Genomic DNA, 26,780 nt, shown 5'->3' on the forward strand with positions numbered 1-26,780 from the left:
CGGGTCAAATCGTGATGCTCTGCCTCTTTGTGGTAGACCGCAACGAGTGTCGGGAAATCCTCAATGTGTGTAGCCATGGTGATTGTATCGACATACAGGGCAGCTACCGTTGTCATTGCCACAACGGCTTCAAGGCGACAGCCAGCCAGACCATGTGCATGGGTGAGTGTCCACACACACACACACACACATATATACACACACACACACACGTGCACACACACACACACACACACACACACACACACACACACACACACACACACACACACAAACACACACACGCACACACAGGTCACTCTGTCTCAACTGTCACATATTAAAGCCTGGAGAACACTGCATTAGACTGCACTGAGACAGTCCTGCCAAAAGCACACGTAATTGACCATTAAACTGTCTCTCTGACTATATGACTCTCCCTCGCTCTCTCTGGTTTTGTCCCTGACCCTCTCTCCCTCTCTCCCTCTCTCTCTCTCTCTCTCTCTCTCTCTCTCTCTCTCTCCCCCTCCCTCTCTCTTGGGCAGACATTGATGAGTGTGAGAGGCAGCCGTGTGGTAATGGCACGTGTAAGAACACAGTGGGCTCCTACAACTGCCTCTGCTTCCCTGGTTTCGAGCTCACGCACAACAACGACTGTATGGGTGAGTCACACACACACACACACACACAGTGACTGTATGGGCGAGTCTCACACACACATCATAGACCACACGAGTGACTCTTCAAGGAGAGGCTACCCCATGTATCTCTGAGAACTTGTCATGTCTGATTGCGTCTGTGAGAGTTGGTAGCACTCTGCGGTTTGCGTGTTTGCGTGTAGATGTGGACGAGTGTGTAACCCTGGCGGGCCAGCTGTGTAGACACGGCCAGTGCGTCAACAGCGTGGGCTCCTTCCAGTGCCTGTGTCTGGAGGGCTACGAGCTCACCCCCGACGGCAAGCACTGCGTGGGTAAGACTCCGCCATCCCCCAGGCACGACGCTTCCGCAGGACTTTAACAACAACCTCAACGCTTGAAATTTCAACAAGAAGGGCCTTTTTATGCCTGCTGCTCACTGGCGACGGGGTTGTCGGTCTTCCCTCCAGACGTCAACGAGTGCGTGACGTTTCCGGGCACCTGCTTCCCGGGCACTTGTCAGAACCTGGACGGCTCGTTCCGCTGCATCTGCCCTCCGGGCTACGCTCTGGAGAACGACCAGTGCATTGGTGAGCCGTGGCAGTCCGTGCCAAGCTAAATCTGCACGCGCTACACTCAGGGGAGCTACACTCTGGCTCACTGCCGTAGGTGGGCAAATTGGGCTTTTAGTTTTAGTTTTAGTTTTGTGTGTGGCAGAAGCATGCACACACACACACACATTCGGATATTCTTATACACAAAAAGCATATACACAAGTTTCTACCCTTGGTAGAAAACAAACTAAATATTTGTGTGTTGCACTCACTCGCACAAGCTCACGCATTCATACACGCGCGTGCACACACACAAACACACACACACACACACACACACACACAGACGTGTACCATTGGCCATGTCTCATGTGATTGGACCCACAGTGATCTGTGCCATCTGTCCCTGTGTTTATGTGCTGCTTTTCTTATCTTTGCCCACACACTCCACACAACCTCTGACACAGAAGGCTCTCTCTCTCTCTCTCTCTCTCTCTCTCTCTCTCTCTCTCTCTCTCTCTCTCTCTCCCTCTCCCTCCCTCTCTCCCTCTCTCTTCACAGACATTAATGAGTGTGAGGTCGAGCCCAACATCTGCCAGTTTGGCACTTGCATTAACACACCAGGGAGCTTCCAGTGTGTCTGCCAGCCGGGCTTCGTTCTATCTGATAACGGGCGCCGCTGTTTCGGTGAGTTCTGCTGCACAGCGTCATGCCCACTGCTCCCCTTGGAGCACACGAGAGAGGTGCACCGATACCGGCACAAACATCAGCATCGGCCCCGATATCGTGTTCCATCGATCTCAGCAATTATGGGGGACTGACGTAATCCTCAGTGCTGCATTCAATTAGTAGTGTATTCATCTTTAAGTTGTTTAATGTCAACTAGTTTTAGATGGACAGCAAGAGACACAAAGCCCCGCGCATTCATGTAGGAGCAACATCGAAATATCCCGTGAAAAGAAAAACATCTCTGCGCAACGTTTTTCCGTGCCTGCGCAATGTTACTGAACCGTCAGTTTAACAGCGTCAGTGCAGGGGTCGAGTATCGAGGGGCAGAAATAAGACAGGGTTTTTTTTTTTCCCCCTTGTCGCTCGGGTTAGATACACGCGAGAATTTCTGCTTCACCCGCTTTGAGGCCGGCAAGTGCTCGGTGCCCAAAGCTCTGAACACCACCAAAGCCAAGTGCTGCTGCAGCAAGATGCCTGGGGAAGGCTGGGGTGACCCCTGCGAACTCTGCCCCCGAGAGTCTGAGGGTAAGACCCATGGCCACGCACACACACACACACACACACACACACACACACACACACTCTTTAATCACCACACTGACATCAAATACTTATATACATCAAATACTGTATATATGAATTAAATAGGTACTGTGCTAGTAGGGTATTAATATGTCATATATATGCACGTTATGTGGCTCATTCTGCCACGGACAGTCATACTTTCTCTGAAGGGTGAAATTGTGATCCTGGTTGTGTGTGTGTGTGTGTGTGTGTGTCTCGTCTTTCTGCAGCTGCGTTTGATATACTGTGCCCATATGGTCATGGCACACTGCCAAGCCCAGGAGACGGGAGGGAGGGTAAAGATCCACCCACTTCACACACACAATGCTTCCCATCGCACCACGCTGCCCGCAACGCGACCTGCGCTGAACCACGCCACCTGTGCAGACCAACACATGACCACCTGCAATCACAACACCCCTCGCAATATACCATATACGCCACCGGACTGCACAACCGATAACACTGCACTACATCATCTACCAATGCTGCCAACGTGTTCCACGTTCCACGACCCCCTTAAATACTCGCGGCCCCATCACTGCCTCTAAAGCCTGTTAGGATTGGGGTGCAAGTGTTTTTAGAAGGTCTCCCCTTCCTGCCTGTCCCGCAGATATGAACGAGTGTCTGGACAACCCTGGGATCTGCGTAAACGGCGTGTGCATCAACACGGACGGCTCGTTCCGCTGCGAGTGCCCCTTCGGCTACAGTCTGGACTACACCGGCGTCAACTGTGTGGGTGAGTTCACGCACGTCGCACGCAGCCAAACAGAGCTGCCCACGTGTGGAAATGCGCGACCGTGCATACACGTGTGGCAGCACACACTCACACCCCCACCCCCCACCCCATATGCCCATAGATATAGAGGAGCATGCAAAACATACACGTAAAAAAAACAACCGTGTCTGTTCAGAAAAGTATGTAAAATAAACACATGTAAACGCACATGCACCAAAACTCATTCCAAACTATAACTACACACACACACACACACACACACACACACACACACACACACACACATATACACAGTGTTGTTGTGGAGCGCCTTTCATCTTTTTTTCCCGCTCCCAGACACGGACGAGTGTTCGATCGGGAACCCCTGCGGTAACGGCACCTGCACCAACGTGGTGGGAGGATTTGAGTGCTCCTGTCAGGAGGGGTTGGAACCTGGCCCCATGATGAGCTGTGAAGGTGCAGACCACTGAGCCCTTGAGCTGCAGCCACGCTGACACACTCTTAAACAAGCCAAGCCTGCTGGAGGCCGTGTAACACGTCTTCCAGTTGAGGAATTCCACTCGGAGTGAATGGTGTTTTTCAGCCTTTGGCCTTAGTCTCTGGCTGAACCATCAGGCAGTCGAAACACCACTACAAAAAGCGACTCTCGAGATCTGTGCAAGTCGCATCCTCCTGTCACTGAATCGCTTAAGTGTGAATAACCTACTGTGAAGATCAACCATCGCAAGATCATGCAAAAAATCCTAGAAAGATGTTTTGTGATTTTTTTTGTAAGACCCTGCAAAACACAGTACACTCCGACGAATGATGTGTTATATTTGATCACTGGGACTGTCGTTGTTTTGCCATGTGACGGCGTGTGTGTGTGTGTGTGTGTGTGTGTGTGTGTGTGTGACTCATCCTCAGACATCAACGAGTGTGCTCTGAACCCTCTGCTGTGTGCGTTCCGCTGTGTGAACACCTTCGGCTCGTACGAGTGCACGTGTCCCGCCGGCTACGTGCTGCGTGAGGATCAGAGGATGTGTCGAGGTGAGGAACTCCAAGTTCACACGTCCCGCTCACCTTGAACTGAAACAGGACACTGCCTCTAATATCTTTTAGAAATATTTCTCATACGCTCTTTTTACGTACGTAAAACTACCTCCTCCGGTTGTGGTTTATAGAAAGCAGGTTGTTCCAGTGAAGGAAGAGAGAGGGAAGAAAGGTTTGGGAGGGGAAGCTATAAAAGCTTGGTGCCGAGTTCAGAAGTGAGAACCGAGTAATTTTATTATCGAGGAGTTAGAAGATCTACCGAACAGAGACTTGTGAATGTGATGTAAATACCTGGTCATCTGAAATGTCTCTCTCTCTCTCTCTCTCTCTCTCTCTCTTTCTCTCCCTCTCTTTATCGCTCTCTCTTTCTCCCTCTCTTTCCCTCTCTCCTTCCAGACCAGGACGAGTGTTCAGACGGGCTCGATGACTGTGAAAGCAGGGCCATGATCTGCAAGAATCTCATCGGTACCTTCATGTGTATCTGTCCTCCGGGCATGACCCGCCGCCCTGATGGGGAGGGCTGTATGGGTGAGTGTGTGTGTGTGTGTGTGTGCGTGTGTGTGTGTTTATCTGATGATGGAATGTGAAATCAAGAAAAAAACCAAAAACTAAACCCAATAGAGTCACTTAGACACAGTAGAAAAAGACAGTAAAGCCAACAGCAAACAGGTCAGTGTGTATAATTGTTCATATCATTATTGCTTTTAATGAAGGCTATTCAAGGGTATATTTCTTTCTCTACACGGCCCATGCTCGTGTTCAGAGCGGCAAACCACTGTGTTTAAAGCGTTTGCTAGACGCTATGACTTAAGTGCTGCGTACTATTAATAGATGTTGTGTTGCATAAGTTATCCCACAAAGCCTGACTCACTACCATTTCCTTCGGCCTTTGTCCATCTCTTCTTCTCTCCTACTCTCTCTCTTTCTCTCTGGCTTGTTTTTTTTCGCTTCCTTCTCGTGCTCCCTTTGTTCGGCGCGCCTGCGACTCCCTGGCAGACCTGAACGAGTGTCGCACCAAGCCTGGCATCTGTAAGAACGGCCGCTGCGTGAACACGGTGGGCAGCTACCGCTGTGAGTGCAGCGAGGGCTTCGAGCCCAGCATCACAGGCACCGAGTGTATCGGTAAGCCCCTCCCTCCCGAGGCCTCCGCCCGATCGCCCAGGGCATGTCTGCTCACGAAAGGCGGCGTATATGGTTTCACCGTAACACACGTACACACACGTACACACACGCGCAGGACTGCGAGCTGGTATGGACGGGCTTGGTGTGTGTTGATGTTCGATTGGCTGAGCGTTTACATAAAGGCACCAATCACAGCCACAGCATCCCTGCAGAAGGAATGGTTACCCAGAGCGGAATGGCATACCCCGTAGACCTTTCCCCGTCAGCTCGCCAGGAATCATGTACATGGTGCACGAGCTCTCCGACAAACCCCTAAAGACAATCCCATCATGCATCTCGGTGAATTCCCCTCCACGTGGGACCTCCCACGCTGCACGACATTAGCGTGAGGTTCCAGCATACAATCTGAAGGATGCAGTGCGTTTAAAAGATTCCGTGGGATATTGAATCTCTCACACCGCTCTCGTCAGAACATCAAGAACTTCAAAAACCCGGTGAAATCATGGGGAACATCATTGCGTGTTGTGAACGTAACCTCGGAGGCATATTTACCGCGCAGATTTCCCTCTGAGCCATCGTATCCATCAAATCCAGTCATCGTGACACACATGTGCCATCTGCCTTTCCCAGATAACCGCCGGGGCTTCTGCTTCACGGAGGTACTGCAGATCATGTGCCAGCAGACATCCACCAACCGTAACAGCGTGACCAAGTCCGAATGCTGTTGTAATGGCGGGAGGGGCTGGGGCCCGCAGTGCGAGCTCTGCCCCCTGCCCGGCACCGTCCTCTACAAGAAGATGTGCCCGCATGGGCCAGGCTTCACCACCGACGGCAGGGGTGAGGTGGGGGGTACGGAGGGCTGTGTAGGGTGTAGATCACCTGTGACTGTAGGTTACCTGTGACTGTAGGTTACCTGAGAGTGTAGATCACCTGTGACTGTAGGTTACCTGTGACTGTAGGTTACCTGAGAGTGTAGATCATCTGTGACTGTAGGTTACCTGTGACTGTAGGTTACCTGAGAGTGTAGATCACCTGTGACTGTAGGTTACCTGAGAGTGTAGATCACCTGTGACTGTAGGTTACCTGTGACTGTAGGTTACCTGAGAGTGTAGATCACCTAAGAGTGTAGGTTACCTGTGACTGTAGGTTACCTGAGACTGTAGGTTACCTGTGACTGTAGGTTACCTGAGAGTGTAGGTTACCTGAGAGTGTAGGTTACCTGTGACTGTAGGTTACCTGAGAGTGTAGATCACCTGTGACTGTAGGTTACCTGTGACTGTAGGTTACCTGAGAGTGTAGGTTACCTGAGAGTGTAGGTTACCTGTGACTGTAGGTTACCTGTGACTGTAGATCACCTGTGACTGTAGGTTACCTGTGACTGTAGGTTACCTGAGAGTGTAGATCACCTAAGAGTGTAGGTTACCTGTGACTGTAGGTTACCTGAGACTGTAGGTTACCTGTGACTGTAGGTTACCTGAGAGTGTAGGTTACCTGAGAGTGTAGATCACCTAAGAGTGTAGATCACCTGTGACTGTAGGTTACCTGTGACTGTAGGTTACCTGTGACTGTAGGTTACCTGAGAGTGTAGATCACCTGTGACTGTAGGTTACCTGAGAGTGTAGGTTACCTGTGACTGTAGGTTACCTGTGACTGTAGGTTACCTGAGAGTGTAGATCACCTGTGACTGTAGGTTACCTGTGACTGTAGGTTACCTGTGACTGTAGGTTACCTGAGAGTGTAGATCACCTGTGACTGTAGGTTACCTGTGACTGTAGGTTACCTGAGAGTGTAGATCACCTGTGACTGTAGGTTACCTGTGACTGTAGGTTACCTGTGACTGTAGGTTACCTGAGAGTGTAGGTTACCTGTGACTGTAGGTTACCTGAGAGTGTAGGTTACCTGTGACTGTAGGTTACCTGTGACTGTAGATTACCTGAGAGTATAGATCACCTGTGACTGTAGGTTACCTGTGACTGTAGGTTACCTGAGAGTGTAGGTTACCTGTGACTGTAGGTTACCTGTGACTGTAGATTACCTGAGAGTATAGAATACCTGTGACTGTAGGTTACCTGAGAGTGTAGATCACCTGTGACTGTAGGTTACTTGTGACTGTAGGTTACCTGAGAGTGTAGATCACCTGTGACTGTAGGTTACCTGAGAGTGTAGATCACCTGTGGCTGTAGGTTACTTGTGACTATAGGTTACCTGAGAGTATAGATTACTTGTGGCTGTAGGTTACCTGAGAGTGTAGATCACCTGTGACTGTAGGTTATTTGTGACTGTAGATTACCTGAGAGTATAGATTACTTGTGGCTGTAGGTTACCTGAGAGTGTAGATCACCTGTGACTGTAGGTTACTTTTGACTGTAGGTTACCTGTGACTAGGTTACCTGAGAGTGTAGGTTACCTGAGAGTATAGAATACCTGAGAGTGTAGGTTACCTGAGAGTGTAGATCACCTGTGACTGTAGGTTACCTGAGAGTGTAGATCACCTGTGGCTGTAGGTTACTTGTGACTGTAGGTTACCTGAGAGTATAGATTACTTGTGGCTGTAGGTTACCTGAGAGTGTAGATCACCTGTGACTGTAGGTTATTTGTGACTGTAGATTACCTGAGAGTATAGAATACCTGTGACTGTAGGTTACCTGAGAGTGTAGATCACCTGTGACTGTAGGTTACTTGTGACTGTGGGTTACCTGAGAGTATAGATTACTTGTGGCTGTAGGTTACCTGAGAGTGTAGATCACCTGTGACTGTAGGTTACCTGAGAGTGTAGATCACCTGTGACTGTGTTACCTGAGAGTATAGATTACCTGTGGCTGTAGGTTACCTGAGAGTGTAGATCACCTGTGACTGTAGGTTACCTGTGACTGTAGGTTCCCTGAGAGTGTAGATCACCTGTGGCTGTAGGTTACCTTTGGCTGTAGGATACCAGTGAGTATAGACTGTAGACTGGGCTATCTGAAACAATACACTGGCATACGCTTTCATATTCGGTGGCTATTGCTCTGAATGCTGCTCTTGGTTTCCTCAGATATTAAGGAGTGTCACGTGTTGCCCAACCTGTGTAAGAATGGTCAGTGCATCAACACTGTGGGCTCTTTCCACTGCCGCTGTAACGTGGGCTACACCACCGACTTCAGCGGCACCTCCTGTGTGGGTAAGACCTCCAACTTTCCCCCAGTCTGGGGGGGGGGGGGGGGGGTGCTTGCACTTTAAAAAGTCCCCGCCCCTTTTTAAAAATTGTACTGGCGTTTCACTGTGTTTCCAGCTGATTCAGATCCCTGGAAATCCAGGCAAACTTGCTTTTGCTTCATAACACACCAGGACGGACACCTAAATGCTGTCGGAAGTTTAGTGTTTTGTCTCACGAATCCCCTTTCCCTCCAATCCCAGATTTGGACGAATGCGCCCAGTCTCCCAAACCATGTAACTTCCTGTGTAAGAACACGGAAGGTAGCTACCTGTGCTCCTGCCCCCGGGGGTACATCCTGCAACCCGACGGAAAGACCTGCAAAGGTGAGTCCTGTCCGCAGGTCCTTTTACGGGAGGTAGCGCGTACCAAAAGTCTGAAGACTGACTTCGTTTACTGGCATTCTTTTTGGCACGTCCACATTTTGGACGACCGAGGTCAAAGGTCCATGTTTATTTGTTCGTTATTCAGACCTGGATGAGTGCTCCACTAAACAGCACAACTGCCAGTTCCTGTGTGTGAACACCATCGGCGGTTTCACCTGCAAGTGCCCACCTGGATTCACCCAGCATCAGTCGGCGTGCATCGGTATGTGTGCTGCCATCGGCAGAGGAGTAAACACACACAGACGCACGCACGCGGCGGCTACACACTGGCACGTCCACGAACAATCTGGGAGCAGCATCCTCTCAGCCGCGTAACGGCATTGCTTAGAATATACCCGGCAGAGCCGGCTCCCGGATATACCGCTTTTCCCCCGAGCTGTCCGTTGACGGGTGCTGTGGTCGTATAATCCCCCCCCGCCAGATAACAACGAGTGCAGCTCCCAGCCGAGCATGTGCGGCTCCCGCGCATCCTGCCTCAACAGCCCTGGAAGCTTCAGTTGTGAGTGTCAGAAGGGATTCTCCCTGGACAGCACGGGACTGGAGTGCGAAGGTAAGCTTCCGCCGCACAGGGGCGGCAGGGACCCCGAGGCCGATTGCCCACCGCCGTGCGGCAGCAGCTGAGCGTGGGTTTCTGCCGTTGATGTGGCTTGGTTTTGTCATTTTTAAAAGGACGCGTCGCGACGGTGAGTCATCCCCGTTCTTTAAAACTCATACTTATGCTCAGCCATCGCCCCCGTGCGCGAGACTAAAGTGGCGAAGTCCTTCCTCTTCGGGGGTCTCGGCCCCGCGCAGTAAGCCCCGCTTTGTCAGTGATATAAAAGCAGATGTGTCGGAAAGGGCGCCGGAGGCTTGTACCGAGCAGAAGCGGGTGCAATAGCGGGTGCATTGTCCTGCCGCCCCGCAGATGTTGACGAGTGCGGCGGGAACCACAGATGCCAACATGGCTGCCAGAACATGCTGGGAGGTTTCCGCTGTGGCTGCCCACAGGGTTACGTACAGCACTACCAGTGGAACCAGTGTGTGGGTGAGCTTCTCTGCGCAACACCTCCTCCTCAGCGCGTCCACACACACACACACACACACACACAGACAGACAACCTTGCAAGAAGTTACTGTCAGAGCAGAAAGGTGGTCGAGGACGCCAGTTAATCGAAATGTCTAAAAAGAGGCTGGATCATTTTATATGTGGGGAGGGTCTAATAAAGTGTGTAATATAAAAGAGAATAATAACAATAAAGAGAATTTCTACGTTTATTATGTTTAAAATATTTTCACTGATATTTTCCACTACGGTATTTCGTCTAGTGACCATAACTCTGCAATCAAACGTCGCCGGTGCTCACGTCATGCGGCCGTGGCTCGCTCGCTCGCTCGCTCGCTCGCTCGCTCGCTCACTCCCTCCTGTCTTCTTGTCCCCTTGTTCACCCCAGACGAGAATGAGTGTGCGGGCAACCAGCTGTGCGGCTCCGCGTCCTGCTACAACACCCTGGGCAGCTACAAGTGCATGTGCCCGTCCGGCTTTGACTTCCAGCAGACGGCGGGCGGCTGCCAGGACGTGAACGAATGTGCCGCGGGCGGCAACCCGTGCTCGTATGGCTGTTCCAACACTGAAGGGGGCTACCTGTGCGCCTGCCCGGGAGGCTTTTACAGGGCAGGCCAGGGGTAAGCGCTCGGCGCCGGACAGATCCGCTGCAGTGGTGTGTTTTAACGCGTTAGGCTGCGTGTCGCCTGTCAGTCAGGAGTCTGTGATGTCAGCACTTTGTCCTTCACTTTAGTTTCCGGATTCATTAACTCAATAAAGAGAGACGGCTGAGCCTACTGTGACTAACGAGACCTTGAAAGCATAAAATAAATAATAAATAAATAAGTATTTTAAAAGAATAAATCTGAAGCGCGTACGTGCAGAGGACGGACGTCTCTCCCTAGCGTCGGCATGTAAACGTGTGGGCGTGTCCCCGTGGGCTGCAGGCACTGCGTAACGGGAGTGGGATTTTCTGGCCAGTTCGGCTCAGAGGGCGAGGACGAGAGCGCCCTCTCGCCTGAAGCCTGCTACGAGTGCAAGATCAACGGCGACGCAGGCAAGATCGGCCGTCAACGCCGCGGGGCGCCGGAGAACCAGCTCCAGGTGCGTTAGAGCAACGCGGGCCCACCCTTTTACTTTCAAATGAGCAAGGCTCATTTTGCATTGGATGACATGAGTATGGAGTATTGGATGACATGTGACTATGGGGTATGACATTCCTCACCATTCATGTAATGTGTAATAATTTATTTAGTTATTTTTTGCAGTATGTTATCAGCTAAATTGTTATAATATCTCTGCCCCGCAGGAGTCGGCGAGCCTGGCCAGCGTGGACACCCAGAGCTCCATCCCCATGAACGTGTCTCTGGCGTCGCTGCAGAACAAGGAGTCGCTGATGGAGTTCCTGCCGGCGCTGGAGCCGCTGGAGCACCACGTGCGCTACGTCATCACGCACGGCAACCAGGGCGAACACTTCCGCCTGCTGGAGCGCAGGGACGGTAAGAGCGTGCTGCGTCTGGGCCGCCGGCCGCCGGCGCCGGGCTCCTACCGCCTGGAGATTGCCTCGCTGCCCCTGTTCGGCCCACGGCGACTGCGCCAGCTGGAGGACCGGCACGATGACGACTACCTGCTCGGGGAGATTGGGGACCCACTGCGCATCAAGCTGCACATCCACCTGCACTGAGCGCTGTACACCCCCTCCCCCACCCCGAGACTGCCTAACCTTTGACCCCAGGCCTCTGACCCCTGTCCCAATGCTATAGAGCTTTGTGCCGAGGAAACTGTCGTAACACCCACACACACACACGCAAACACAGATTTCTCTTTCCTCAGTCTTTCCAGGTGTAGTCTTTTTCTTTCCTCCAGCTTTAGGCCAAAGCATTGTGGGACAGCTAGGAGGCTCCTGTCCACCTTCCTAATAACACAGGCATGGAAAGGGCGCACATAAGCAACTCCAGGCGGAGTGACAATCACGAACCGTTATTGAAACTAGCCATTAAGGTTAATGAACGCAGTCATGCCATTAGCAAAAGCTCTAAACGGTCAGAATTACCCAAGGACTGAATGTGATGTGTAAATCTTCAGCGCTTCTTCTCTGTAATTTATCCAATATTTCACGTAGAATCTAATGTAGTGACTATATCAGCCTGAAATTTCACATAAAGCTAATTATGTCTCATATAATATTAAAAACTATATCAATTGCAGCATATATTTTCAAAGATGGCCCAAACAACCACTGATCTTTCTGTATTCTCAGTGTACGCTGGGGTCAGACGGTGTTTCATTCAGTATCGAGTCACCTCCAGTGCATCGTACTGCTTGAAAAGAAAAGTCACACAAAGGACTGTAAGAACAACCACAACATTTCAGGTCAACTGGGAGTTGACTGGGCCTCAGGTCAGGCGGGCCCTAGAGGGCCTCGGGCCCAGCCCTGGGGAGGCCAAGCACTGCACAGGGTTCGGGTTCCGTTCTTCAAAAACGCCTCTGATCTCTACTCCCTGGGTGCCTATCACGGCTTTTCAACAGCCAATCCGATCGTGCGGCGCTCGCACTCCCCAGGGTTGGTCCTGAAAATGTTCCACCTTCATCATACACTGTCCCAAGACCTCGTAGCCATGCTCCGAGTAACCCCCCTCCCACCCGCACATGCGCGCCCACACACTCGAGGCTGTTAAGAGAAGCTTGGCGCGACGTAAACGCAGGGTCCCCGGACCTGCCGTTGGCATCCGATTAGGGAGACGGACGATCCAGACGGGCGTGCGCGGTGTGCGCTCGGACGTTTTAAGCTCACTGCTTTTACCGCCTGCAGCCTCCAAACAGCCAGCAGTGACCCACGGCAACCTGGGTTCCAACACACGTCCCAGATGCTGTCCGACCCGAGCGAGGGTTCAGCCTCGCTGACAGTAGGCCCTGATAGGTCAACTCCCAAATTAGTTTTTCTCTTTTTTCTTGAGGAAAAAAAGGTGCTATATAACTCCAACACTTTCGCTGTACTAGAGAAACTCAGTCTTTATCCACAGATTGCAATTGTGATTTTTTTTTTCTTTCAACCTTCAGTTTTGTTCTGTGTTTGTTTGTCTTTTGTACTGTCTCAGTGCTGAAAACCAATATTATCAAACTTGCTTTTTGAAAATTAAATTGTATATTTTAAAGTGAAATGTAGATTTTTTTTTTTTTGTGTTTTGTCAATGTTGTTTCAAGAGCGTCAAGGCTGTCGAACCAAATACATGCAAAAATAGACTCAAAAGTGCTGTTGACTTTCCTCTGAAAAGAGTCACCGTTGACTGGAGTGATCTCTCACTGTTTACATGACACTATCCTCTGTCACTCACTGCAGTAATACTGCTGCTCTATTAGCAAGAAGTGGGTTGTGTTATCAGGGAGCTACACTTTCAGAGCCAATCTGGACAGGAGCACCCGACAGGAGCATCCCTCAGAATTCTGGTGCAAACCGACCATCTCGGCCACATCTCAATGTCGGTTCGTTCATCTCTGGTGCTAAAACAACGCGATCGTGGTTTTTGTTATGAACATCAAAGTTACTGCACTGTAAAAACAGCCTGAGCTATATTTATGCATAACCATTTGTCTAACATGGGAACTTTGTATACATTTGTATCTTTTTTAAAAATGTTTTTAATCGTAATTTTATTTGCCACTACATGTAAAAGAGCGAATGTGTGTGTATGTGTGTGTGTGCGTGTGTGTGTGTGTGTGTGTGTATACTGTATTTAGGCATCGTCTGCGAACTTGAAATATCTCTGGCCTCACATTTGTAACGCTGAACGGGGGTGAAGCCCCTCTGAACTGAAGACCTATCAGTCCCAAAATGGCCCCCCACTTTCTCACAGGGGCTCCACAGTTCTTTTATGAGCCATAAATGATCGAGGAAACGGCATATCTGAGTGTCCAGCAGACAATAACCTGGAAAAATAAATAGATTCTCAGAACATGTTCAGTTTTTGATTGAACGGCTACATCTGTCATGCAACATTTTTTTGTTTGTTTTTTTGTATACTTCTGTACGAAACATCAAATGGCAATAAAACCTGATGGGTTACGTTTTTAAATGCTTGTGTCTGTGTCTCGGTTCTGTTACCATGGTAGCCACATCTGCTCAGCATCCTTAATATCTCGACGCAATCCTCATTCTGTTAACTACACACCTCATATTAGTTTCCATGTTCCTGAATAATCAATCATTGCTAGTAATTACTGAACAATGCTCTTAAGTTACATTAAACTATATCAGTTCTAGTAAATTGGACTTTAAGAGGTCAAGGTGGTGGATTATGGTGAAATGGCTTATTGATTGAATAAATGAAAACTGGCCGTTTCGATTCTCTTCTTCCTCTGAGGACGCTGGATTCATTGCATAAATCCCCATTTTTATTTCACAGAATTGCCCCAGCTTAGCAAAAACAAGGAGTTAGGAAAATATCTGCTCTACTTACAGTACAAATCTGAAAAACACAAAGCAACCACACAAGTTCTTGCCCCAGCACACATGTTGCTTGGGGTTCCTCATAAACCTGGTCCGGTGAGAATACAGTGAGCTAGGAATCGGAAACTTACATTTACGGTAGAATATTAGCAAAAGGAGACTCCAAATCTGAGTCTGAATACAAAAATAAAGCACTTTCAGTGGTTCTAAAACTTGCACAGTTATTCACGACACAGGAGTCACAGAGCTTGGCAGATCGGCTAGGGAGATTAGGCCACACAGCAACGTCTAGGACATAAACAGATAGATATGGCTTGTAAATCTTGCAGAAGCACAACGCATAGGGCAAGGCGAATGCCTGCGACAGTATCGTGAGGGGACTTTTATGACATCATAAAGGGGGGGTTGAGCCTCCTGCAAACTCAAGGGAACAGCACAGAGTGAGCAAACGCCCATAGTGAGCAAAGCAAAGGGTTAGAGCTAACTGCGAATCTGCCCAAGACGGGTACATCCATGAGACAGCAGATCCGTGAGACCATACGTCCGTGAGACTTCCGTGTCGCAGGGAAGCGGTGCAGCGGCATTTGTTGGGTGGATGGTGTAAGGTCATCAACTACATGAGAAATCTTTGAAATAAAGAAAAGGGCCTTTTCATTTTACAAAAGCTATCGAGTCCTTGAAAAATCATCTATGTCTGCTAAGCATACTGGCTAAAAGTGTGATCACGGTGAAGTGTTAGCATCATACACACGACACGCTTTACAAGGGCCATCTTAACCTGGTGTCGGAGGATTACTGTCATACACACTATACCTTTTTACAAAGGCCATCGTAGCTCACCACTGGGATAGAAATCATTTCTATTCGCTAACCGGGGAGCCCCAAAATGTTCATTCAATGGGCCAAAATATGATTGGTATGGTGAGATCTAGATTTATTTATATACATTTTCAAAAATCTTCTTAAAAGACCTTTTTTTCCAATCACCTATCCATTTCTTCAATCTATCTAATGCACGTATTTTCCAAAAAAAAGCTTTAGTGATTCATGGTTTGGGTAGCCTCAAATCATGGTTTGGGGAACCCTGTAGCCCTGAGGAGTAACTACAGTATAACTCAGGCCAAGTGGAGGCGAGGTGGAGGGGAGGTGGAGGGGAGGCCCGGTCAGAGGAGGCAGTGAGGGCTGACCACAGAGGAGGCTAAGGCAGAGGGGTACGGAAGCTGACGCCTACACCAACGCATAGTCAAACTGACCCCTCTCCAGGCCCTCTTTGTGGTCAGTCCAGGAGGAAGCGGGCATGCGGCTGTAGGGATCCAGGAGGATCCGGAAGCAGCGCACCAGCAGGAAGACCAGGAACAGCATCAGCAGGCCCACGAAGGCGAAGGCCGTCCTCTGCTCGGCATCCCCCGCCAGGGGCTGACTGCTGGGCACCCCGGCCAGCAAGTGCCCGGGATAGAACTCGTAGTCGAGCGTCGGGGCATCGCTCATCCTCCACGGGCCTCGGCGGCAAAATTTGCAGACTGTCTGGAGGCTAGGACGGACGGGGAGACCGGCCAGATTGGAAGCCGTGACCTCCGGGGTCAAGCTTTGGCCAAAGCGAGCCAGACACGCACCTGTGCGCTAGGTGACGTGGGCGGAGCGGCGCGGCCTCGGCCCCGGGGGGTCCCCCCCGCGCCCGCTTGCGTTTGAGGAGACCGGGGAAAAAAAATCAGCCCCGTCTACTTTGGCCCTGTCACGCCCGACACACTCTGCGGCAGCTGTGACGCGTGAAAAACTGACATGACACGCCAAGCTGCCAGGAGAGATAAAAACCAGCGACGGTGACCGAGGACTCGGACACCGTGCGTAACCCCCTATCTACCGCCTGGCTGGACGCCGGCTAATGGGATTCAGATGGGAATCTGGTGTCCAGATGCAGCCCGGGCCGCAAGCCCCTCTTCTCCACCCTCCTGGTCGGCAGACTCGTGCGGGGCCGTTCCTGCTCTCGGCTCGGCACCGAGTGTGGCAGAGCGTGTCCGAGCTCACAGACGGAGGGGGACTAATCAGATCAGTGCGAATGCAGACCGGCACGCGGGGGGGACGTGAAATAACGCGTCTGGCTGGTCGTTGGAGGAGAGGAAGTGTGACGCGCACGCTTCTGGCAGTACAACGCGGAGGTAACCTGCCCGATGTGTCTACGTAGGTTAAACAGACGCGGGTCCCTTAGCTGATTGAGGAAAGTTGGTGAAAGGTATGAGGTGGACTCCAAAGTCCCTGACAGTGTCTCAGTTCAAAATCAGAGTCAGTTATGGATGGTCAGGCTGTAGATTATAGAAGAGGTCTGGGAGTCTCCTGGCCCCGGTTTGGTGTTCAGCTGCAGGCACGGGTGTCTCTGCTCATCGTCTGCGTCTCCTTGAGCCACACGTCCTGTGAACACAACAAACCTGCATTTGACAAATTGTAGAAATGTTTTTTTTTTTAAGTTTTATTTTTGTTTGGTCATTACTGTGTCAGTTCAAACCAGGAATCTATACATAGATGTCACTATTGATGCATCTCGCAGACCAGAAAACCAAAACTCTACTATGAAAAACCCTCCATCCCGTCCCTATTTGGCACACGGCCAGGGCACCTGTAGCGTCATTCCGCTCACTCGAGTCAATACGTTAAAATGACGTCTTGACAAGTCCCACCAGTTTTTAAAGTATTACTCTGACATTCAGCATGATTACTAAGGCTCAGTAAGTGATTACTTATGTCATATCATATCATATTATAGCAGCAATATCAGTTACCATTCTAATCATATAAACATCGATATTGTAAATGTCGGCTCCATCCATCAGAGATGCTTTTAGCGTGACACAGCACACTGCAGGGACGTAATCTAGAATCAAACTGAAATTCTAGAATGAATAATAATCACATTTTCTAGAGTGGAGCTCTGTTCTGTTCGGCCTTCTGGGCTATGCCTCATAAATGTGGTGCCCAGTGATGAGAGAGAGAGAGGAAAAAGAAGCCGAGAGACATGGGAGAGAGAGAAAGAAGGGAGAAGTACACATGGCAGAATAAAAGAAATGGCACCGAACGACAGGAGTGCGAGTGGATGTGTGCCAGTACAGAGAGAGATGAGGGACGGAAGATTGATGCTGCAGGAGATTGACAAATAACGTCAGGTTCTCATAGAGCATCGCGCACGTGCCGCTCACACGTCGCGGGCGTGCGTGCACATACTCACGCACGCCCTGTCATTTAATCTATAAAAGTGCATCGATCGGGCGTCCTCTTAAGACGCAGCGTTTTGCGAGAGTTGGCAGTGGACTGCCAAGGCTAAATAAGCTCAGGTGAGCGTAACAGGTCCTGAAGTTAACGCTGAACCGGAGGAAGAGACGCAACAGATTCTTCCCACCCAACACGAGTAACATGAGTACACGCAGAGGAGGTGAGCGCCCGGGTCAGCACTGGGAAACCTCTAACTCATGCTCGCATGAGCAGGAATGGGTTTCAGAAATGAGTAAAAGAAGTAGATCAGTTTAAAGGACCTGAGTGTGAGTACCAATGCTCCAAACTGTGCCGCAGTTGTTTACAAAAGATGGGAAGCATCTTGCTAGTGAGCGTTTTTTAACCTGTATTTACAGAACTCATAAACAACAACAAAACCATCAGACCAATTTTGACTAATCGGCCCTTTTAGAACAAAGACAATCAGCTGTGGTCTCAGATTTTGGTTGTCGTCCTTCATTTAACGTGTGAAACCAAGACGCTACGATCACCCTTAAACAGAGCTGCTAAGGAACCAGATCGGTGCAGGTTTGGGAGAAAGACAATGTCTGAAACTCCCTCCTAGCCAAAATCCCGCCTTGTATATACACAGACTGTCCTCCACCTGTTCTCGTGACAGTTCCTCCCTCTCCTGTCCACACCCTTTGGAATGCTTTGGAATCGTGCCCTGCCTCTTCATCACACAGCGATTCCTGGCCGTGGAGCTCCGGACTAGCCACACACACACACACACCCCCCCTCCCCTCCCCAAACAGTGAAGAGCACAATTTTTCCCCACAACTCTGATCAGTGTCACAAGTGCTGAACAGATCCGGCACTTGCAGCTTAAACGGAGAAGGTTAAAGCCTCACATGCTGGAGCTTCTGTCGTTCCTAGATCTTCCTATGTTCAAGACTCAATGTTTACTCAATACACACTAAACAGAAATAAAGATGCAGACTCAGGAATTAATTGAAGAGAAGAGCCGGTCCTGTCTTTATTCTGAGCTCAATGTTACAAACGAGGCGTTGTCCAGAGAATGTCTAACAGTCTCAGGTGGGCTCACCTTTTATACATTTTCTTCATAACCATTTTTATTTTTTCATAAAAACGGTTCCACTGTTGTTCTCCAAACCATATATTATCGAATGTATGCAAATTGATATTCAATACTTATGCCAACCGGTCCTGAACTACTTCTATGTTTTTAAAAGGCGATCATATTCTGTATCACCGGCTGCCCATATTGGTTCTTCCGGTGCTTGGCCGGGCTGTCCCGTCCTTGAACCAAGGCTCTCCCTTTGACTGAGGTCCCTAGAGGCCTGTCAGAGGCCTCCTGAGGATTTATGATGAAGCCTACAGAGGCCTTTCCTGCATGAAACCAGTTTATTCCGGACCATCCCTATTTTTCTCCTCACAATATCATTTTATTACCTCACTTCCACGCGGGACCATCTTGGTCCTCTGGCCGCTGGGTTGGGCAGAGCCCGTCTGTCCAGAGAGCAGAGCAGATGACAGGCTGGCATGACACTCATAACTGTTTCATCACAGGATCATCCGGAGAGTGAGGAGTGGTGGGTGGCTGCCCACTCATGCGTCATATTGACAGGTTTTCTTTCGCCCGCCTTTGGAATCATCAAAGTGGTTATACTACTCAACATTCTCTCTCTCTCTCTCTCTCTCTCTTTCACACACACACGCAACTTCCCACATAAAAACGTGAACAATACCATCTACTCTTAAACCAGATAGAAAACTAAAGCGATCTTGAGGAAGAAAGTTCACTCCTACTACTGAAACACGCTGTGCCTGAGGCGCCGTGTACCCCTGACAGATACAGAGCACTGGCTATAAAAAGCAGCACTATTACACTATTCAACTGGACTGAACTCATCTGGAGACAAATGTTTGACTAATCCGCTGCTAGAGGGTTCCAGGGAGCGAATCTCCTCTTCCTGAAAATAATGGAAACGGACTACGAGCACCCATATGGTGCCCATAACACACTGACCAAAACTGCCTGTGACGAACGGTTGCCTTTTTTTTCCAGAACATTCTACAGTCTTCAGAATGTGTACATGTATATTAAAGAACTTTGGGTCCGTTTGAACTTCTTTGAATCCTTCAGTCCTTCAAGAACGCATCACTCGGATGCACCCTCTACTGACTCAGTAGCTTATTTGTTCTGGACATTTCTGGTTGTTAGAAAAGCCCCAATAAACACATCTCACGCTTCTTTCAAACTTCCTCGTCCTCAGGTTTGGTACCGAGTTAGCCCTCGGTGTGCATGGCACCGTTTCAGCAAATCCTGACCAGGACTTCAAAGCCTTTTGCAGTTGCTCTCCTGTCTGCTGTGACTCCTTCGCGGAGCTTCCGACAAACCCATTAAGATGCTGGCCTAATCCTCATTCAGTCTCCATTCCCCCTTCCTGAAGCCTGCCGATGTAGCTCATGGCCGTATCCTATTTATCAAATCCTCTCTCGACGTCAGTCTAACGGATCTGTCCACAGGTAAACGTAATATTAATGTTCCACTGATACAGCCCAGCCCCTGACGGTAATCTAATATGTACTACACACTCAGAAGCACCAGCAACATCATCAACGGGCGATCAGCTTCACTTGACACAGATCCAGGGAGAGACTAGGAACCAACAGCAGAGCCTTCCCAGTGTGACTGTGGAAGAGTCCATGGAAGTGATGAGGAAAAGAACATCTTTGGGGCCCATCAGCTGTCTGACTTCCTGCAGACTTCCTGCTGATGTTGTCTGACCCTGGCTCCCAGTCTGGCTCCCAGTCTGGCTCCCAGTCTGGCTCCCAGTCTGGCTCCCAGTCTGGACCCCAGTCTGGACGTTGCAGTCCCTCGCCTGCCCTCCATAGGGCGAGGGGCATGGACACCTGGCCGTGGTGCTCCCTTCACTAGGTCTTCCCTCGTTTCTCTCTCTCTCTCTCTCTTTCTTATTCTGTCTTTCATTATTCACTTTCACGGCCTTGCTCTTTCGGTCTCTCCCTCGTTTCTCTCCCTTTCATCATTCCTTGTTCTTTCTTTTTTACTTTCTTTGGAAATGGTTTTTCTCTTGCTCTCTTCTCAAACAGGATTTTATGTTCCTCCCATTCTCTTTCCTCTTTTCCTTTTTCATTGCCTGCCTTTCTCTCTCTCTCTCTCTCTCTCTCTCTCTCATTGCTTCTCTTTTCCTCTTTAATTCCCCCCCTTCCGTCTCTGGACATTAAGCTCATTCTCCATAAAAGCCACATTCCTCTTCCACCACTGAACCTACACACCACCGCTGATGATGGGTCAAACCCACAAGGACAACTGGAAAAATAAACCAAATTTCATTGACGTGCTCCTAGCTGGACCACCGAAACCCACTCATCTCAGATCAGAGCCCAGCACACGCACCTCCCACACCCCCCAACACGCGCTCAGCAGTCACGCAGCAGTGGTGATGGGGAGAAGGTCCCTGCGTTTGTCATTATTTGATACTTGTCTGAGATTCCCAAAATGGATTAGAGGCCATGAGCAAATGACAAACGCCAGCTTCCCCCACCCCCCACCGCCCACGCCCTGCCCCCGGCCGGTGTCACCACCAGCGGAGAGCGAGCCAGCGCTGATGGCCTGCAGTGTGGTGGGGAATTAATTTAACTCTTCCCAACTGGCTACTTATAGAGATACAATGGGGTCTGAAAAAATAGTGTAAGGAAGCACTCAGAAATGACTTGCATCTGATCAGAACAAACGTTGCTCTAGGGGCAGGGGAATAAAGTGTGTGTGTGTGCGTGTATGTCTAGAGAAGATATTTATGCCATCCATCACCCTGGGTCCTGATGGCATTCTTTGATTGTACCATCAGACTAAAGTCTTGTTTGCATTAATTCTTCAGTAGAGGATTGTTGACCTTATGTTATGTTTGTGCACAAGCGGAAGGTCACCTTGAGTGAAGACATAGACGTGAGCTTCCTGTATTTCTCCACAAGCCAACATGCCATATCTATTTTTACAGGTTGTTGTTTTTTTTGGTTTCTTTTTTACACCTTTTGCACCCGATGTTCCTGAATTTGTTCTTGCTCCCATGAAATAGAAGCTTACTGCTAGTTCACCAGACTGGCATGCTTAAAGAATAGCGAAGCTATCGCAAAGAGATCTTGTATTCAGCGCCACTAGTCAACTTTTACGGGCAACGATATGGAAGCAAAAGAGATATACAGTACCAGACAAAGGTTTGGACATACATATTTCTTCTTAATGTGAAAGCAAATTTGATTCTAAAAAATATAAAATACTGAACGTTGACTATATGAATATAAATTGTGAATGTTGACATATACAAACTGATTTCCAAAGCAACAACAAAAATATATACACTCATAACTTAAAAAAACAACAACGTAAAATTCAAACCAAAGTATAGAACGAGAAACTTTCTCACTTTTGCTGAGTGGGCACGTGTCGGTGGGCTGGGAGTGGAAGAGTGAGAGATGGGAGTGTGGGACATTAAGTCTGCTGACCCTGTGAAGGAGCCTGCAAAAACAGAAGCTGTGTTTTAATACCCTCGCGCTACGCAGCGAGGTGCATACATACAAAAGCGCTGCTCGAACTGTCAATTCTTATAAGTTTGAGGAATAGAACCACGCAGGACTGGGAAGGAGATGATTCTGAATTGTCTGCTGGCTCTGTGAAGCAGATACATCACTGAACATTATCCTGATACAGGCCAAGTCTCTGGAGGGAACAATCTGTCTCAGCCTTGGGTACAAAGGCTCCCCACATCTCTGGAAATGACAGCTCCCTTCAGACCCTGCCCCTGAATGCCATTCTCAAAATAAATGTGGAATTACATACATCACTGGCCGACACTGGGTGCGTCTCAAGGTAATCATTTTAAAAACCATCTCACTCGAAAACAGAAGCAGAAATAATAGGGAAAGGAATCAGTCAGCAGGTTTCTGGACACGTCCCAGCTGGCTTTTTCTCCCAGGAATGTGTGCCACAAATATTGGTGGTCACAGAGGAATCCAGTAGCCCTCCAGAAAGACCCCACGCTGCTGGTGACACACTGGGCTCTTATGAACTTCATACTGTGTCAAACACATCCACCTGTTCTACCACCGCGGGCCATCGGGACGTTTCAATACAAATAACTGTCAAGAGTAGGAAATAAGATCTCCGTATTTAAAAATGTCACAGTATTTTCAGAGGAGGGTGGACGGTGGCGGTGTGATCTGAATTCGGCTCCTTGTTCTTGTTCCAGAGCCTGGGACTATAGTAGATATGGGCTCTTTCTACCTGCTACTCATTCAGACAGAATAACACCGTGCTCTGTCAAACAGACCTCTCACTCATCTTTAATTTACAACCCAAATCACAGCACGAAATATTAAGGGGGGCTGGCAAACAGTGACTGATTATATGGGACAGTAAAGGCCCTCAGGTGCGCCACACTCTCCAATGGACTCTCCCCTGCGTCGGTACTCTGGGAACCAGCAGATAGAAGACAGTAATGGAGATGACAGAGTGACAGTGCTGACAGGCTAACGGGAATGACAGTTGTATCCTTCCCACGCGCCGACGTCCACGGGGAGTATTCCACAGAGGGCGCAGGAGACGTTAGGAAGTCAGCACTTCCGAAGTCTAAAGTCACAAGACAGCACTTCTGCCCTTGTATGGTGATCCACTGTGGGAACAGCGCATGACCCAGGCCAGCCAGGGAACATCTGTCTGTCAGCGTGTCAAGCCCCTCACTTCTAGACCTCTGACCGCATGGTCAGCATGTCAAAAGTGGGGGACAACGGGGAGAGAGGGCAGAAAAGTTCAACACTCGTTAGCCTTTCCTTTGCGCAGAATTCCAACAAGTTCAAACTTTCGACTTTGCCCCGTCTGCAGTTTAGTTGTAGAGCTGGTTTCCAGACGTGGAATGGAAACATGAAACAACTGGTTACAGAAGAGCAGGAAACTGCTGATACTGCGTGGAAGCTACAATTAAAAGCCCAGGGGTGTACAAAGTCCCAGACTCGGAGAACATGCTGATCTTCGAGCCTGGATTATTTTAAAAAACATATTAAAATAAATAAATAAAATCAATCTCTGCAATCGCAGAAGAAGAACACCCAGGTTCTAAAATCCTAAAGCCTTGTGGAATAACTTTCTTTTTTATAGCTCATCAAACAAATTTAGGGCAGAAGATTAGAGAAGATGTATCTCCCTGTCAGCAAAATCGGAGTCCAATAAAGTGGTTGCTAATCTGGCAAGCCCAGTTACCACTGGGTTGCATTTGGGGGGGTCTGAGAGGACTCGCGCTAGCAGCATTCTAGACTCAAAGATAAAGCACAGAGATAATAACAACCCAGCCATGGCGTCAATTATCAAGTGGCTCCGGATTGTGGGCGTGATGAATATTTCAGGAGTGATCTTGGGAGGAAATCGAATCCCACCCCCCAGCCTCCAGCCTCTGCCGCGACTATTCCACGTGTACAACATCTGATTCTTTTACCCTTGCATCTCGGATATTAGCCGCTGCCCCTGCGGACAGCCGGGAATGAAAAGGAAAGCCAGCCAGGGCTTCTCAGACGTTAACACGCGTCGAAGAGATAAACGCATATGGAAGATATATTAACACACCCGGGAGAACAGCTAACGTGGTAGTTTACTGCCGCACTTTACATCATCCCTAATCTTGTTTAGTAACTAAGTCAGCCTCAGACTATCTCTGAACACTGATAGATGATACAGGCCTAATGACTTTGGAAATTAACACTAAGATATCTCTCACTATATACGCATTATTCATAGTCTATTTTTACTCATATATGTTGGAACCTGTTTTGGGACAGAGAGATTTATGGGTATAGTGGACAGCATTTTTTTTTTTTTTTTTTTTTGCGTTTAACACAGGTTCTTTTTTTAAGTTTAGGTTATAAATGACATCCAAGGACGACGGCCCAATTCCGCAATTCCATTTCGTCCATTTTCAACACCTACCTCCACTCCACTCCGGGTCTGTAGGGCTTTCAATCAGTGCGGGGTGTAACGCTCGGCCACTTGCCCCCTGCATACGGACAGCGGAATTAAGTGACACGCTTTCATTATTAATTCATGACCGGCGAAAACGGGATAACGGCGTAATGGGAGTTTTCTTCTGTCCATTGTCCATGTAGGAAAAGGACCGCACCGTGTCGCAACTTTTACCACAGGCTACTGCATTCTTGATAATTAAAGTTCAAAGAACAAATTCGGTTAGAAATGTTATATATTTAATACAACTATTTGTATTACTTTTCCATTGTGTGTAAGTCGATTTTTAAACATAAGAAATATGCACATACAGATATGGTTCGCTTCTTTGTTGTGTTCAGTTTATGTTTTTGTTTTTGTTTTTTTTTGCGTAGAATCCGCTATTCTAGCGGCACATCTTTCACCTTCCACAGGTCCCCCGAAACATAAGATGATTTTGAGTGCGCTATTAATGGCAAAGTTGGAGACCACTGAAATGATGCAGTAGCAGGTTTTTCAGTTACTTTAGGTGAACAATCGCCTTTGGAAGCAGATGAGTTACCGAGTGTAATGCGGCAGTACGTAGACGCAACAGCAACCAACAACGTTTCAAAGTTAGCCTGCATGTAGCCTACAGTATAATCCCACGCTTGCAATGCAGATGCTTGAAATGTAGGCATTAAAGATGTGAATATACTACGGTTTCTTCGTAGCGCGACTAAAATATCGCAAATGATTCCCGAGACCGCCCCCCCCCCCCCAAAAAAAAATCTAGTATACAAAGGGGCAAACGCACCTGACAGCTATGTCACTATCATGAAACCATAGGTGCCTGAACGTTGCCTTATATATACTACTTTTACATATCTGGCAGACATGACACAGCATTCCTGATTTACGACGACAGGTTGCAGTTAAGTCGGGAATGATGCCATTTAAGGATGGTAAAGGGTGGCGACCTATTTGGTTGTGTTGATGACGGAAACGAAAACGAAGCTGTCATGTCATCTTTTACCAGTATCATATCATAAAACACACATATCCGGCCTGTCCGCAATCTTTCTAGTCGAGACATTTAAATAAAAAATAAAAAATAAAAAAAAGAATCCGATGGTGTGACGCTTCAAGTTTGGGAAGCTTTTCTGGCATCCAAAGCGTCTACAACGGAACGCAAAACAAATTTACACGGAGCGCGTAAAAGCTTGCAACGAGTGAAAAATGAAGGCGAAAGCCTTACCCTCGCGTCCACATAGAAGTTACGACGAACGACCCGACGGCGCTGTCGAACAACAGACGCGTAAAAACTTCAGCGATGCTCGTCAGCTCCCTCCCTTCCGACGAAGCCAGCGCGCGGACTCCGACCAGCGACCCAGCGACGCGGTTCGCGTGCCTGCGCGAGGCTCTTAAAGCGCCATAGAGCGCCTCTACTCGTCCAATCACCAATCACGAATTCTTCTCGCTCACAGAGCGCTTGCCCGCAAGTCCTTTTCATTTACGCATGCGTCCAAGGCCAATAACCTGTGGCATGTCTATGCAAAAGCAATGGATATCTTTACAATCTCATGTATTTTTGTTTTGGATAATACATTGTAGATTCTCAGCTATACGGTTCAATGAGGCCCGCTTGATAAGGACCCGTTCCAGATAGCACTAAGAGCTACATCGGTCTTCTTCTAAGTCTTGAATCCTATTCGAAATAAATGTCAGCAAGCGTAAACACAGCAATCTCAAAAGGAAGGTAATGCGCCCTGATAACAACGCAGCCGAGCTACAGAGCTGTTATTGCAGCAGCAGCAGACGGTCTCGTGTATTGCGGGACTGTGCCTCATTATCTCATTTTCTGGTTATTTCACCGGGATCCCTGTCGGGGAGTCTCCTCTTGACTCTATCAAGATGGATGCCAGTCCAGCTCCCATGGCCCAGACGTGACACAAAGCCCTGGACGAAGGCGAGTGTGCCATCTGTGCCGCTTGGGCCACGTTCTACCAGGTGTCAGTTGCGGCGCTCACAGATGCCACCATCTCCGCGAGGTCAGAGCGTCGGACTGTATGGGCACGTAAACATGGCTGTAATTAGAGCAGCGTAGCTGTCCGTGGTGGAGCGTGCCTGCAGTCTTCATAACAGCCTCACCGGCTGTCCTTAACTTTA

At 48.9% G+C, this 26,780-nt stretch overlaps 2 protein-coding genes across 7 annotated transcripts in view; one reads left to right on the plus strand and one right to left on the minus strand.

The window, feature by feature from the left end:
- Positions 1–14,027, plus strand: part of fbn3 (fibrillin 3) — a 59,965-nt gene extending 45,938 nt beyond the window's left edge. For 2 of the 3 annotated variants that reach the window (XM_035523151.2, XM_035523152.2), the window contains exons 45-65: positions 37–162; positions 525–641; positions 821–949; positions 1,085–1,204; positions 1,730–1,855; positions 2,270–2,422; positions 2,692–2,757; positions 3,075–3,200; positions 3,537–3,656; positions 4,107–4,229; positions 4,629–4,760; positions 5,229–5,354; positions 5,985–6,191; positions 8,389–8,514; positions 8,751–8,873; positions 9,019–9,135; positions 9,355–9,483; positions 9,838–9,957; positions 10,364–10,595; positions 10,902–11,058; positions 11,264–14,027. In XM_035523151.2, coding sequence (XP_035379044.2) covers positions 37–162; positions 525–641; positions 821–949; positions 1,085–1,204; positions 1,730–1,855; positions 2,270–2,422; positions 2,692–2,757; positions 3,075–3,200; positions 3,537–3,656; positions 4,107–4,229; positions 4,629–4,760; positions 5,229–5,354; positions 5,985–6,191; positions 8,389–8,514; positions 8,751–8,873; positions 9,019–9,135; positions 9,355–9,483; positions 9,838–9,957; positions 10,364–10,595; positions 10,902–11,058; positions 11,264–11,638 — 3,050 coding nt within the window. In that variant the 3' untranslated portion in view covers positions 11,639–14,027. Of the gene's footprint in view, positions 1–36; positions 163–524; positions 642–820; positions 950–1,084; positions 1,205–1,729; positions 1,856–2,269; positions 2,423–2,691; positions 2,758–3,074; positions 3,201–3,536; positions 3,657–4,106; positions 4,230–4,628; positions 4,761–5,228; positions 5,355–5,984; positions 6,192–8,388; positions 8,515–8,750; positions 8,874–9,018; positions 9,136–9,354; positions 9,484–9,837; positions 9,958–10,363; positions 10,631–10,901; positions 11,059–11,263 lie in introns of those variants that run through there. The other variant, XM_081708026.1, reaches the window with a different exon arrangement.
- Positions 14,028–14,324: 297 nt separating this feature from the next.
- Positions 14,325–26,055, minus strand: LOC113592148 (cortexin-1-like). Of its 4 annotated transcripts, XM_027032910.3 has the most exons (4): positions 25,870–26,055; positions 24,621–24,687; positions 22,072–22,163; positions 14,325–16,807 (listed from the first exon to the last, which is right to left on the minus strand). In XM_027032910.3, the coding sequence occupies exon 4, from the start codon at positions 15,887–15,889 to the stop codon at positions 15,629–15,631; it is 261 nt and encodes an 86-aa protein (XP_026888711.1). In that variant the 5' UTR covers positions 15,890–16,807; positions 22,072–22,163; positions 24,621–24,687; positions 25,870–26,055; the 3' UTR covers positions 14,325–15,628. The 4 variants fall into 4 exon arrangements, with proteins under 4 accessions (XP_026888711.1, XP_026888710.1, XP_026888709.1 ...); XM_027032909.3 differs by lacking the exon at positions 24,621–24,687; XM_027032908.3 differs by lacking the exons at positions 22,072–22,163; positions 24,621–24,687.
- Between the last annotated feature and the right edge of the window lie 725 nt (positions 26,056–26,780).

Source organism: Electrophorus electricus, chromosome 26 (assembly GCF_041902795.1).
Source record: "Electrophorus electricus isolate QZ-2024a chromosome 26, ASM4190279v1, whole genome shotgun sequence".
NCBI classification, from domain to species: Eukaryota; Metazoa; Chordata; class Actinopteri; order Gymnotiformes; family Gymnotidae; genus Electrophorus; species Electrophorus electricus.